This window comes from Metopolophium dirhodum, chromosome 7 (genome assembly GCF_019925205.1).
Source record: "Metopolophium dirhodum isolate CAU chromosome 7, ASM1992520v1, whole genome shotgun sequence".
In the NCBI taxonomy this organism is placed as follows: domain Eukaryota; kingdom Metazoa; phylum Arthropoda; class Insecta; order Hemiptera; family Aphididae; genus Metopolophium; species Metopolophium dirhodum.
Window position 1 is genome coordinate 699,874 of NC_083566.1, and position 16,583 is coordinate 716,456.

General features: G+C 27.6%; 1 protein-coding gene across 2 annotated transcripts; it reads left to right on the forward strand.

Moving 5' to 3' along the window:
* Positions 1-370: 370 nt before the first annotated feature.
* Positions 371-14,487, forward strand: LOC132948736 (paramyosin, long form). 2 transcript variants are annotated; one of them, XM_061019362.1, is made up of 18 exons: positions 371-636; positions 1,046-1,102; positions 4,954-5,040; positions 5,122-5,288; positions 5,358-5,436; positions 5,500-5,619; positions 5,682-5,807; positions 5,875-6,071; positions 6,143-6,275; positions 6,351-6,567; positions 6,638-6,765; positions 6,840-6,952; positions 11,456-11,651; positions 12,866-12,994; positions 13,079-13,243; positions 13,320-13,526; positions 13,607-13,807; positions 13,889-14,487. In XM_061019362.1, exons 1-18 carry the CDS (start codon positions 526-528, stop codon positions 14,093-14,095), a joined length of 2,640 nt encoding a protein of 879 aa, XP_060875345.1. In that variant the 5' UTR covers positions 371-525; the 3' UTR covers positions 14,096-14,487. The 2 variants fall into 2 exon arrangements, with proteins under 2 accessions (XP_060875345.1, XP_060875346.1); XM_061019363.1 differs by lacking the exon at positions 1,046-1,102.
* Positions 14,488-16,583: the final 2,096 nt, after the last annotated feature.

Here is a 16,583-nt window from a genome sequence, read left to right on the forward strand (position 1 = left end):
TGTGGCCACGTGGCGTATTATAGTGATAGTAATTGAAAACTATTTTTATAATGCTAATTGTTTGATATTTTAAAGATAAAATAAAACAATTGATCATAGAAATAGTTTAAACAAGTATATTATAGATAATATCATTTAAAAAATAATATTAATAATATTCAATATAATGATTAATAAAATATATAAACATGATTGATTGTTTTTCGGTAGTTAAATGCCAATACAATTTTAACTATGCCTTTCAAGGACACAAAGTGCCGACCTCAAATGTTCAAGTTCGTTTCACTCCAGCCCTCGAAGTAAACAATAATTATGTGGAGGGAGTAGCCTGTGAGTGGGCGTCAAAACGGGGGCTAGTACTAGTCAGACGCACAGCCTTCAGTTAAGTACGACAGCTCAGCTCGGTCCGTCCTCAGCGCTTGGGTAATCTAAAAATAGTCATATTTTTCTGGTTTCTACCTTAAGTGCGATTTCAAAGTTCTAGTGATACTGAAAAAAAATAAGTTCGTTTAAAATAGTGCAGACATGTCTTCATCCAAGACGACCAAGTCATACAGTTACCGGTCTGTAGGAGGCGGAAATGCTGACATAAATATCGACTATTCCCACGACCTCAGCGCTTTATCTCGGCTTGAAGTAAGTGAAATTTGAATAACTTATATACTAAACTACTATAGAGTTATGAAATATCCAATCACAATTTTCCCAAAATCAAAACTCACAATGTTTAGGTACCATAAAAATAGAATACATCACATTTTCCAGGTATATATTAATCATCTTCAGCTGCCAGAAGAAGAACGAATGTTGTGCATAATAGTCAATTGAGACTATTAAATGTTTTATTCACAGATTTGAGAAACACGGAATAGAGATTAATAGATTTTTAGAGGTAGGTGGAGAGAGGTTTCTTCTTCTTGACAGTCTGAAGGAAGCACGGTGTGACGCCGCCCACCCTCCTTAGCCCTTACAATATAATAAACAATTAAATATACTGAATGTTTTGATTTGATTAACCAAATCCTGCGTTTGTTTTTCCCTTTAGGATAAGATCAGACTTCTGCAAGAAGACTTAGAATCGGAACGCGAACTCCGACAACGTGTAAGTACATAATGTGGCATCGACAAAACCGTGTCATTTTCTATTTAACCATTACCAAGACTTCACTTTAACGTTAATTATGAATTCCGATTATGTTAAAATAAATGTATAGTTCATAATAGTTCATACTGCTTAAATTAAAGATAATATTATTTTGTTTACAATAAAAATGATCACTAGCAGAAATGGATTGAACTAAAAATGTACCATAATATTACTACTTAATAAAATATTAGTTCTAAGTTTTAAAAACGAGTTTTATTTAAAATATTTTATGATTTATTACTTATAAATTGTGTTAAACTTTAAAGAATATTTTATATACAAGAAACCCTCAAAAATAGACCGATATATTTGTTGTCAAATTTCGCATTTTCTGTCAATTGAATTTTTTCAGATTTCATACATTACGTTACTATTTACAATTATTTAGGAACATATAATTTCGATTTTGCTATAGTTACCAATAGTAATTGGATCCAAAAATATGTGTAAACCTAAGAGTAAAAAGCATGCATTCCTCTAAATAAGTCAACACTGTGTTATAAATAACAGCAGGACAGCTTAATTACCATAGTCAACGGCGGCAGGGTGAAGAAGTACTTTTCTCTATAGTTGCCAGAATTATGAGACAGTTCAAATCTATTTTCCCACCGTTTGCCATGGCAAATTACCAAGTATAAAAATGCTTAGAAATATTAACAGATCGTCGAATTCTGGCAACAGTAATTACATAATATTATAAGCTTAAGCCACCGTGAAATGCCTAAATATTGCTTTACGCTAGATTCTAAAAAAAAAAAAAATGATCTAATTTTAAATCTAATTAATATTTTAAACATAGTAATTTTCAATAATATTATTATTTCAATCGGTATTCATTATACCTAATATTAAACCATAGCTATATGTAGATATACGTTATCTAAAATAAATGTTTATAATATTAATTGGATTTTAATCAAAGGATTAGTTGATAAACATTGATCATTGTGGAAAATCTAGACCACCGCATATCACAGAAAAAATTCCTAGGACCGATATAAACACATCAATAAATAAATATGACTCGGATATTGCTGGATTTCGCTTGATTTTGCTTGATCCGTACATTCCCCCTCTTCCCGATTTGTCTGGTATAAGGGGCGACTATGCTGTCTACTGTATTATTATTCAATAATCAATAAAATAATAAATAAATATCAAGTACCTACTCAGACATTTTAAATGTTTATAAAGAATATTATAGTAATTTATTAAAAATATCTAATACAAAAACCAAATTGGTTATACGTTTATCATTTAGCACACAGATATAAGCCACAATTAACAAAACTTAAATTACTTATGAAACATTTTTACTGCAATAATTACCAACTAGAAGAAACATTATAATTAGGTATCATTTTAAAAGTTATAAATAATACTTATTTACACACAATAAATAAACTTATAAGTTACAACAGTTATGAAATTACACTTTTTAAAAAATGCTCTGTAACTTATACGTAGGTCCTCTCTTATCAAGATCAATAATTAATAAATAACCAAAATTAATTTTTTTTTTGATACCTATAAACTTTTCATTATTTAAATATAATAAAAAATATCATTGATTATCTAAGTAGCATTATTGTATTTATTGTTATTGCTTTTAATTCCAAGGCAATTTATGAAATATCTACTGATATAGGTTTAGTCATTGTTAAAATATTTTTCTTAGACTCTTTACTGTTAATTATAATAATATTCTTACAAAAAATATATACAATTTTTCTAAGTAAAATTCCATCATTTTGAATATTAAATAATTAAAATATTATTGATTGAAATATAGTGAATTAATGATTTACTTGATATATAACGTCTAAACATGTCTTTGCTACACAGCTCTGAAATATCATTATTTCGATAGGAACGCCTTTTTATTTAGGTACTACTTAAATGTTTAGATTGATTATAACTCTTATGGACCGCAGGTACAATAATATATCTATATCTATATTTCTACATAACTGCAATCCATTGATTATTATTATAAATACATAATCATATAATATAGAAAGCGGTAGATATTTCTTTCTTGAATAATAAAATATTCCCTATTAAATATTAAAGTAAACAGATACAGTCATACATACAGATATACTTATTTTGAAAATATTTAAAATACGTATTTGAATACTCAGTAAAAAAAAGTATTTGAGTGCAAATTCAAATATATTAAAAAAGAGTATATTTTATAGATAGGTACTTTAAAAGTTTTTCAATTTTTTTATAAATACATGTTTTGCCATATAAATCATCTGAAAATGGTTTCATGTCTTACCTACGTCAACTTTAATATTTTATAGAACATTTTATATTGTTTCATTGGGTGTCACTATAAAATACTCATCTCTTTTCCATGTCGAAGTATCTTACCACAGTATAAAAATATATTATGTATTATAAATTCTCAATTTTTTTTTTTTTACTATACGTGATTAAAAATAAACAGTAAATGTAATAAACTAAAAAGAATAAGTATTTTATTTTATTTTAAATGCAAATACTTTGAGGAAATATATAAAATACGTATTTGAGTACTTACTTAAAAAGTATTGAATACTTTTGGTCAGATTCTTTTACTTAACTACTTTACAAGACTACCCTATTCTGCAGTATTTTGCGTACCTATATATTCATTGCGTACCTATACATCTCCTAAAAAATACAGACCTACCTATATTAAGTAATTTGTTTCACCACTTTGGACATAATATAAAACGTCTAATCATTATATTAGGTTGGTGCAGATAATGCATAATATACTAACATAATAATAATTACAATATATTTAAATGTATACCATTAAAATTATTATTAAAACATTCTTTTAGTTATGCGTAGTAAACATATTGATACCTATTATCAATGGAATTTATATTCAAAATTATGGATTTACAAAAGCAAAATAAATTATAAACTTATCTAGCTAAAGCTATTTACCTTGTATAGGTACAATTTGATCTTAAAAACATTTTAAAATCAAAGAGCCAAAATAAAAAGTAAAAATAAATTAGCATTTCACTTTTTATATAGGTACTTGAATTAATATTTTTGAGACGAAGGTGATGTAAATAATCTCATCATTTGTTGCATAAATATTATTTTAAACAGATAATTTTATATACATCTGCATATAAGACGTAGAATATACAATTATCTGTAAAATTTGCCATATTTTTATTAATAATATTATACATTTATACATTTTTATTTTCTAAAAATTATGCATATTTATTATGGGTAATTTTTTCATACACAATAAAATATTTAAAAGTACCTACATAAATTAACTTTGCGAAACCGTAAACTATACAGTAAGAATAATAAATCATAAATATTATTATTATGTTTAAACGATTTCCAAAATGACTATTCATTTTTTTTATTCGTTGCAAGTTAAATTTCTTTGGCACTGAGCTTTGGAAAGGTACTCTAAAAATAAGTATAAAGAAAGTGATGCTATGCCGAACGGGACGAATGAAGTGTGAACGACCACTAAGCTGACCATCCAGTTATATTTTTACAAACGGAATTTAGCCTGGTTTCATTGACATGTGTCAATCGACACGTTTGATTCACCTAACCTAACTTAAATGTTTATTTTTGAATTTTGGCGAGTACCTACCTGAAATATATTATAAATGAAAACCAAGTATCTCAAATAAATAAATCTTTGATGATAACAGAATACTAAAAATCTAACGATATTATTAATTCAATACTAATTACAATATGTGTAATATAATTATTACAATATCATATGTTAATAATAACAAACTATGAATTATTATATTATTCAGATTGAAAGAGAAAAAGCTGATGTGAGCGTGCAATTAATATCTCTCAGTGAACGTTTGGAAGAAGCTGAAGGCGGTGCCGATAATCAAGTAATTTATCATAATTTATGAGAATAAAATACCTATGATTTTTCAACAATTATTATTTTTGTATTCTTTGTGAATAAACAGTTTGAAATTAATAAGAAACGTGACACAGAACTCACTAAGCTCCGTAAACTATTGGAAGATGTCCATATTGAATCTGAAGAGACAGCTCATCTTTTGCGTAAAAAGCATCAAGAGGTCGTCGCTGACTTCCAAGAACAACTGGATCAACTCGCCAAAGCCAAAGCTAGGTAAATAAAACCCAATAATATGTCACAAATTATTAAATTTGCATATTATATTAATATATTTATTTCCAGGACCGAAAAAGAAAAGGTTAAATTCCAACAAGAAGTTTACGAACTTTTGGCCCAAATTGAAAATGCTAACAAGGATAAAGTAATAATCCAAAATTAAAATTAAAACAAATCAAACATATATAATTTTTGTTTATTATTTCAGTACACTTCGATTAAGACAATTGAAAAACTAGAGATCACTATTCATGAACTTAACATTCGTATTGAAGAAATTACAAGATCTGTCACTGAAATCACTTCGATCAAGAGCCGTTTGTCAATTGTTAGAACATATTATCAACAATTATAATCATTGTTGAAACTTAATAATTATAATGATTTTAGGAAAATATTGAATTGGTTAAAGAAGTTCAAGATTTAAAAGTATCAATTGAGAACACTACATATCTTAAGTCTCAAATTGCTGGACAATTAGAAGACGCTCGAAGAAGATTAGAAGATGATGAAAGAGTATGAACATTTTTTTTAATATACAAATGATATTTTAATACATTTACTAATTATAATAATATTACAGAGACGCTCACTATTGGAATCTAACTTACATTCAGTAGAAGTTGAATTAGAATCAGTAAGAGTTCAAATGGAAGAAGAATCTGAGGCTCGTTTAGACCTTGAGAGACAATTAATCAAGGCTAATGGTGAATCTCTAGCATGGAAATCGAAATACGATTCTGAAGCATCTGCTAGGGCCGAGGAAGTTGAAGAGCTACGGTAATTCAAATTATAAAAAAAAATTAATAAATAATTATAAATAAAGCTTTTTTGTTATAATATTTTTCTAGTCGTAAATACTCCGCACGTATCCAAGAACAAGAGGAACATATCGAAACACTTTTGGTGAAAGTCAACAACTTGGAAAAACAGAAGTCTAGGCTCCAAAGTGAAGTTGAAGTTCTTATTATTGATTTGGAAAAGGTTTTTAATTTTTTTTTTTGATTTTAAAGCTTAAGCATTTAATTTAAATAAAATAATAACATATTGTGTACTTAGGCTAACAACACTGCAAGAGATTTGCAAAAACGTGTTGAGCATTTGGAAAGAGTCAACATTGACTTGAAGAGTCGCCTTGACGAAACAACTGCATTGTTTGAACAAGGACAACGGGACTTGAGAAACAAACAAAATGAAATTCAAAGATTAACCCACGAATTGGACAAAACCAGGGAACAAAAGGATCAACTTACTCGCGAAAACAAGAAATTGGCTGGTATATAATTATTTTTACAAGACATTTAGATTACAATATAATTAATTTGATTTAATTTAATTTAATTTAGACGATCTTCACGACGCCAAGAACACTATTGCTGAATACAACAGAAGATTGCATGAGTTAGAATTAGAACTCAGACGGTTGGAGAATGAACGTGATGAACTTAGCGCTGCTTATAAAGAAGCTGAAGCTGTATGTATTCCACTATTCCATTTAAATATTGAACAGTGGGTGTTATATAAAAGGATTTGATGTTGGTTATATAGGGAAGAAAAGCTGAGGAAGGTAGATCTTTCCGATTGTCTGCTGAACTTACACAATTCAGACATGAAGCTGAAAAACGTTTGGCCGAAAAAGATGAAGAAATTGAATCTATTCGGTAAGATTTATTTAACTCAATTGAATATCTTAACAGCATTTTAATTTTAGGAAAATAACTAAAATAATAATCATCATAAATACTTAAAGTTTGGAAAAATCATACATAATATCTATAATAATAATAAAATAAATATAAATAACTATATATTATTATATTATGTAACATAACTATACAGTATGTTATACATTTATATTGATATATTATATGTATATCAATGATCTACTGTTAGTATAAATAAAGTAATATAAATGAATAAATCTTAAAAAAGTAGTTGGGTAAATAAATAAATACAAAATCAGAGATAAATATAATTTTAGCATTAATTTGGTACGTAATTCAGTAACTAAGTAATAAAAAAATGTATATAAAAATAAATATAAATAATATACCTTACTTAGGTTATATGATAATATAATGATATATAAATATATAATACTATAACTGATCCTGCATGGTGTTACTGACAAATTAAATAATGCTCGAGGACTTACCCTGTCTTGATAACTTCTTTAATAATTTAAATTTTAAGCTATACCTACACATATTTTTAACACAGTCGTTTGGGCGGTTTTCACCAAATATAAAATACTGCAGGTCTAAAATTATATCCAATTATAACAATTATTTTATTTAATGTAACCAATGACAACTCTATACCAGTGGTGGTCTATACCATACATTAATCAAGGGTTGGGGGATATTTAAAATTCATTAAATATCAAAAAAAATTCTATTAATTTAATATGATTTAATATAATAAGCTCAAAGAGTGTTGGGAAATTTACCCTATTACCCTTATTGGATCCACCAATACCCATTACAAAAAAAAAAATCATTTTTGGTGAGCTAACAAATCCGTGCGTGATCCCCTATTTACAAAATTACTTCAAGCCTCAAGGTACTATCCCTATAGGATTATCTATGTACCAAATTTCAAAACCATATGGTTCATGAGTGCTATAGAATTGTCTGTGGGTTCGCTTACACACACACACATACACACACATATTGTCATTTATTAATATATACTATATAATATGTAATATAATAAATCTAATTGAGTACCTACATGTATGTATTATCTCTTATTGAGTTGATAAAATGTTTAAGTCTGCGCATTAATCCAAAAACTATCAGAAATTAAATCATGCAGAATATTACAGATATATCTTTGTGATTTTTACAATTTATTTTATTATTTTTACTTTTTTAAAATAAATAAAATAAAATGTAAAATACATCATTATATTTTATTTTTAAATACCAGGTGGGTACCGTATTTTACCCCAAACAAGTTTGGGTAAATCACACACTTAATCACTAGACATGTGCGTAGTTTAGATTTCTTTTAGGTGTATGTTTTCATTTTATATTAAAATATGACATGTGGGGGATTTTATACACACTCTCTATTGTAGTCACCACTCACTAGTCGTCAATCTTCATATCAATAATATCAACAATGAAATAGAACCATATAACAATATATTTTGGAGAAATCCTAATCACTTAGATACCTGTATAGTAAATATATATTTTTTGCATTATTACGGACTATTGGGGATGTTCAACCGCCAAACCATCCCCTGACCAGTGGAAGACATAAGTGCCAAAATGAGATAAGAAAAAAAAGTTGTATCATACGAATGCGCCAAAATCATATCGTACGAAAGCGCCAAAATTATAGATACTTGTGTGCTATGATTAATAGATATTAAATAACAGATATTAAATTTAGAACTATATTATACTTAAAAATTTATTATTGACAATTTTTTTTAAGGTCGAAAAAATCAACCGATTTATTCAAATTATATTTATTTGTATGTATATAATGTTTTAACAATTTATTATTAAACATTTTTTTATAAGATCGACTTTTCTAAATAATTACTTACATAAAATATTAATTTTGGCTCAACTGATAAGTAATTTTTGTACCTTTGGCGCTTAATATGTCGTATAGCCCCCCTGACTACACCACTGTCAATACAAGTAGGTACCTACAAGCCACAAGGTACATACCTTTTTTTTCAATTAGCTTAAATGTTTGTTAGTTCATAATTGATCATGTCTTAAGTTAACTAAATAAATTATGTATCAGGTTTAGCCAAGAAGCCTATAGTACTTTAAAAATTATATTATTAAATAATCACCACATACCTAAGGTAGGTAATACATATAGGTATATTTACTTTTTTAAATGTATAGTACCCAAAATTTCCATTATTATAAATTTATAACTACCTATTTAATATAGTATAAAGTACTTATTATAATATATAGTATATACCTATTAATAAAGCATTGACCTACTTTTAGCTAAGCAAAAAAACATTTTGGCACGTGTTCAAATAATTGAATAACTTCCAAAATTATAATATGACTCATAAATTTGTTTAATTTTTAATATATTGTTTAATATGTGTCTAAATTCTAAAATCAAAAACATGAAAAAAGAAAAACAAGTTTATTTTATTTAAAAAAAAAACGTCATTAGAAATTTAGTAATTTCCCCCCTTTGATATTTCAATTGAGAATATAAAATATATTGAGCAGAAAAAGTAGCATAATATTGTTTAATGGTATGTTTCGTAAATTGAATATTATGTTTTTCATAGTGATAACTAGGGCTTAGAAGTTATATCGGACTAAAAAGCTTTGAAAATCGATTGCCTTATTATAGTAAAAAATACCCTTAATTGCAATTAAATATTTTTTAAATGGTTTTAAAAAATATTTATGTGATATTGCTTTGTTTATTTTTATCAAAAAGTGACATTAGGTACAATTAAAAATAACATATAATGTGTCTGTGTTAATCAGTGTTTGATGTTGTCTAACTATGTATCTTCGATCTGCACATACTCGAATTTCACATAACTTACAAAAAAGAATGGACCCGTTACTTGAAAATACATTTATGACTCATAAGTCATAACATAGTAAAATCCTATTTCGTAATAGGTACTAAATTCTTAAACTAATAATTAAATACATACGCGTCATGAACTAATTACAAATATATACTGATATTATGAAATTACTAAATTTAAATAATTAATTATTGATGCTGAATTTTAAAAGGGGATTTCATAAATTATACTTAACCATTTATAACGTTATACTAAACATAGAAAAATGATACCATAAAAAAATAAAATCTCATACTATTCTATCTCCCCTTAAGGATTAGGTATATTATTTAATTTTAAGTATAAGTAAATTTCTCAATCCCCATCATATAAATGTATAGGTGATACCTTTAAAACTCTAATATTAATTTTGGTTTTAATAAATAACAGTGTGATATACAATATATTACATCAATACGTGTTCGAGGGAAAATATAATGTGTTTTATATAGTGTGCTTTTTAAACTTGGTGCTTTGTTGAGCACAAATTATTAGTTTAGAACAAATTAATAGCGATTTTAGGTATAAAGGTTGCTAATTTTATCGACATCATAATATTTGGCTCAAAAGTAATTAATTGCCTCTAAGTGACATTGACCTATTTCTAAAATTGTGAAATATTTACTTAAATCATCTAACATAATCATATTTATTCGATTTTTCCATCATTTTCTAGGTTATATCTTATTATTATTATAAAAACCCTATTAAAAAAAGTTATACAGTAGTTAAACTACAGTATACGAACTTAAGTTATCAGTGAAAAGTTGCATACTATATTTTGAATATCTATTACTGTATTAGTATCTATATTAAACAAAACTAGAATATGTTTTAAGATTTATAACCTCATTTAAAAAACTAAAAATGTATAGATACTCAAAGACGTAATCACTGAATGTAGATAGCATTAAACTAGGAAGAATGTACCAAAAAAACATCTTTAAGTGTTTTATTGGAATTTCATTGTGAAAGAATGTTGAACATGCCAATGACGTCTGTATGGGAAAAAAATAAAGCTAAATAGAAGCTTTCGTGTATAAATCGACATTGGCTCGGTCTGAAGACCTTCGATCTGCTTTATAAATATACCCGATCGACATTGCCCAGCATTCATAAAAATAAATCAGTTATTATTGACGATCGGTAGTGAACGTAACCCATTCCTCCTAGATTAACATTGTATTCGTGTTCAATCTTCGTAAAAAAATGTCCAAAAGCTTCCGGGGTAGGTCGGCTAAGAGCATCGAAGCTACATTGCTGAGCAACGCACACAAAAATATCGCTGAAGATTTAATATTAACAAAGGTATCGACAAAAGAAAACTACAGAGGCGAAATGAAAATTAAAAGAAAAACCATTTTTGATTTAACCCATACATATAACTCTTTGGATGAGACCAAAATGCTACAGCCTCTACACGAAATCTCGAATGAACTCCGGAAGTTCGAGGCTAAAAGTTCTAATTATTTTGAAGATGGAAGGTATATTAATTAGGATATCGACAAATCTATTTTGTTTCTGTTGTTGTATATGATTTATTGTTTAAATTGTATTAATGATGTACATGGATATTTATTTTCAGTAAGCAAACAAGCATCGAAATTGAACAATTGAGTGCTCGCGTAGTTGAAGCCGAGACAAAATTGAAGACGGAAGTGACGAGAATTAAGAAGAAGCTGCACATTCAGATAACTGAATTGGAAATGTCATTAGATGTGGCCAACAAAAATAACATTGAGCTACAAAAAACTATCAAAAAGCAATCTCTCCACTTAACGGTAAAATTGATTTTAAAATTAAATATAAAAAGTAAAAACTATATAAATGCCATTAGGTAGGTAATTGTCCCTGGAGTCTTCACTGTTAATATAAAGTAATAATTATCAACTGATTAATAATTGCAATAAGAAGTAGGTATAGGTATTATAACTTTGTAGTTTATAAATTGCACCAAAATAAGGATATGTATGTAATTTTCACCATCGTATTATAGTCGAAAATAGTGTTTGTAATTTGCGCCAAAATTAAATAGTATCTATATAATATAATAGTTATAATCTATATAATAGTTATAATCTATATAATAGTTGATCGTTAAGTATTCGATTACTTCGTCGGTACGCTATATGAGACTTGACAGACTCGAATAGTCAAATGACAATAATAATTTTTCACAATTTTTAACTACCCGCCGCCTTATCTGTTAGGTACGTACCTAATCATTCGAATTTCGAAAAATTGACAACTGATCCGTCGTCATCACGTTATTATACACACATATTTAAAAATATTATTTATTATTATAATATTATATATTTATAATATATGTTCTTCATATATTATTGTTATTAGGTGGGTACCTAGCTTTAAAGTCAATACTGACGTACCGTAGTCCGTATAACGGTGTGAATATGTTAGTGAAATAACCGGTAAAATCTAAAATGGAATATTCTGTGTCATTAGTACTTATTATACTTATTAGCTTAATAGCTTCTCATATCCCAATATATCATACTTTACTATCGAAACGTATACGTACTATCGAAAGAATGATCGATATGAATTTTAGTGCAAATGACAAACACATTTCAAAAGTGTTGGTGCAAATTATTTGGTATAACAATAAATTATGTTGTATATATTTTTTTGTAAATTTTGGTGCAAATTGACTACAGCCCCCGAACCAAGTTTTATGATTCAATATTTTAAATAAAAATACATACCTATATATTACTTATTAGCACACTATTTATACTATTCTAAATTGTTATATACCTATGCTGATTCCATAGTAGGTACAATGTTACACGATTGTAAGTTAAGTTTTACACTTAAGTTTTTTGCCAATGTTGCTATTTTATAGGTTAGTTTCTTCCAATAATAATATTATTGAAAGAAACTAATTATGTTTCATATACTTCTCCAAATTTATGATAATTTCATATTTAATTGAAACTTGTATATATTAGTTATTATTTATATTATTAAATAGGAATTGCAAGCTCACTACGACGAAGGTCAACGCCAGTTGGCTGTTACATTGGATCAGTTGGCCATTGCTCAGCGCAAGATCCAATCTCTTACTGGAGAAATGGAAGAGCTCCGTGGAAACTACGACGCTGTAAGTGTTAAACATAAACATATAGCCAAAAATGTTTGACAGAAATCAAAGTCCAAAGCTTTTAATTTATATATTATATTGTAGACATTGCGCAACAAACGTGCCATTGAAATTATGTATGAAGAATCACAGAGCCGTGTAAACGAATTGACCACCATCAACGTTAACTTGTCGTCATCCAGATCTAAGATTGAACAAGAACTACACCAATTGGTATCAGATTACGAAGAAGTATCTAAGGAGTTGAGAGTGAGTTTTCACTTTTCTTCTAAGTCAAGTCCTAATCATAATGTACCTAAATTGATTTATTGTCCTTGTCTTAAAGATATCCGATGAACGTTACCAACGGGTGCAAATTGAAATGAAACACACTGTAGAAATATTGCACGAAGAACAAGAGAGAGTGATTAAGATCGAAGCCATTAAGAAGTCGTTGGAAATCGAAGTCAAGAATATTTCTGTTCGTCTCGAAGAAGTCGAAGCCAACGCTATTGTGGGTGGCAAACGCATTATTGGCAAATTAGAAGCCAGAGTGAGTACAATATTACGATAATAATTTAATTATCAATTTAATATTTTACTCACACGGGCAATGGCTTTTTTTTCAAACAGATTCGCGACTTGGAATTAGAAATCGACGAAGAAAAACGTCGTCACGCCGAGAGTATTAAGATCTTGCGCAAGAAGGAACGTTCTCTCAAGGAGCTGGTCATTCAAAGCGAAGAAGATCACAAGAACGTACAGCTTTTACAAGAAGCTTTAGACAAAGTCAACCAGAAGGTCAACATCTACAAGAGGCAATTACAAGAACAGGTTTGAATTTGTTAACTAATATAATATAGGTACACGTGCGTGCGGTAAATCACCAGTAAATTATTGCTATTTCGTTTACAGGAAGGTATGAGCACCCAGAGTGTAACTCGAGTGAGGCGATTCCAGAGAGAATTGGAAGCAGCCGAAGACAGAGCCGACACTGCTGAAAGCAATCTGTCTTTGATCCGCGCCAAGCACAGGAGCTTCGTGACAACCTCACACCCAGGCTCGCAAGTGTATGTTGTGCAAGAATCGAGGGCTACAACTACGTCTTCAGAACAATATTAATTCATTTAATAACAATGATTTTCTGTTTTTATTAATGTAACATTTATTTTTTTTTTTTAATAATCGACCGAAATAGGCTACACATATTCCACGTGACGCAAATCGTTTTAGCTTTTACCACTCTTCGAAAAACACTTTCTCAACCGTTTTGTGTTTAGTATATTCTCAAAAGTACCTACTTTAACTAAACACGACAAATTTATCAGAAAAAAAAAATAAATGTAATACAATGAAATAAATGCTTTTAAAATATGTATCACAATCTTCAAGTTGGACAAGCTGGAAAATATCATTACGATCAGTAGACCTACTTTTGGTTATTTATGAATTTCATTCAATATAATACGTATTTCATATTATGTCTACATCAATAAAACGAATTAATAAAATAATTTAAAATGGTTCATTTATTTTTACCTTATTACTGCCTCAGCCTGTACTATAACTCGTAAGTTTCATACATTCATGTACGTATATTGTTTAAGTTTACATTTAGGTATAAGTGTATATTTGTAGGACAGTGCACGGCCACGCTTATAAATTATTGAAAAATTCTCGTTGCTAAGTATTGCATATTATTATTGTTCCGAATTTTTTTTTAACTCGACATGATCTGTTTTTCGCTTTTCATATTATATAATGCATCGTCGGCTATCGTCCAGCGTCATTGGCACAATTTAGAGTACCATCCTGAGACGTGTCTTTATGGGTCTCAAATTTATCGATGAAGTAATGATCATGTAAAATATTTGGGGGGGGGGGGCTTAAGTAATTGGTAGCAACAATTGTTTGATTCGTGGGACCTTACCAATAGTTACTACACTGTCTACACTCCTATCTGTCTTGTCGTTACAATATTATACTTTTCGTAGAACATTTTGTTATTTTAACGAAATTGGCCAGACTGAACAGAAAATCGAATATTTTATAGAACTGGAACATTATGTTCAATTAGAATTGTTTCCATATTAGATTTTAAGATTTTAGAACCAAACTAAACATCTAAATTCAATAAAAATTTAAGCCATCCATTTATGACTAAATAAAATTGAGTTTTATTAATTTTTAGACAAATTTTAGAGTTAAATGTATTTTAAACGTTGGTAATAACTTTTTCAAAATATTCGACGTACCTAAGTATACTTCTTAAATTAGATATAATATTTTATTACCCATATAATTTTCATAATTGATGTCATACGGTTTAACTAGTAACAATTTTATTTTTATTTGTCAGGTTTTTGTTACACTCTATATTCACCCGAAAACGTGTAGACAAAAAGAAAAAAGGGTGGGATAAGTCACCACTTTATAACAATGTAAGTAAAAGTTTCAAAGCACCATAAAAAACATTTTTGATTTACAACAAAAATTTAAAATCATTATTCTTTGTTTAAATATTTAATATTGTCCTCATTAAATTGTTAACTTAATAAATCTATAAAAAAAATCCAGTCTATGCATCTTTAATATTTTTAAATAGCTTTAATAACAACTTTAAAACAACTTTGTATAACATTTTAAAGGTTTTTGATAGAGTACAATTATTTTTTTTCTATTGATACCTATTTATAAAAAAACAACTAAAAAAATCAAAAAGTAAAATATCTTCAAATAACTCAAAAAGATTAAAAAAAAGTTTGAAAATTATATAAAGTAGGTATTGAAAATGCTTATATAGGTGAAATATTTTGGTGTAAATGTCAAGTATTTATGGTTATTCGTTTTTGAATTACCTACACCAAAATAAGAAAATCTTATGAATATTTTAGAAATTTAAATATACGATAATCTTATTCTTTGTTGAAAACTAGTTTTGCGAAAGGTCTTGTAAGCACCTCTCGAGATTTGACTCATAAGCTAACTGAAAATTATCGAAAATACAATATAGTTAATCACAGGTAGTCACAATATTTTTTTATAAGCGTTTAAAGTTCATAAAAATCACAAAAATTTACCATTTAGTTTGTTGTAAAAGATTTTTAAGTTATAACAATTTTAATATTTATGCTTATACCTATTAGGTCTGAAAATTTAAGACTGGTTCCATATAAGTTTTTCTTACATGAGTTATAAAAAAGTTAGAACAATTTAACAATTATCTTTTATGAATACCTATCTGAAGTTTAAACTTCGACTAAATTCATCAAAATCATGAAAATGTTAAAATTATTTTATAATTAAATACTAAGCAAATATTCAATTTTTATAGCCAAGACTTGGTAATTTAATACAATGTTTCTTAAAAAATGTTTTTACTGAAACAAAAAAATATAAAACATATAAATTAAATACCATTATTTCTTATATAGACATTTTAAGTTAAAATTTAGACAATATTCAATATTTAAACAAAAAATAACAATTTTAGTTATTTTTAAGTACCTAATTCCAAAATATTATCCATGGGGATTTAAAACTTTTATGGCGTATATTATTATGCTGTATGTAGGTACACAATACAATTTTCAAAACATTTAGATTAATT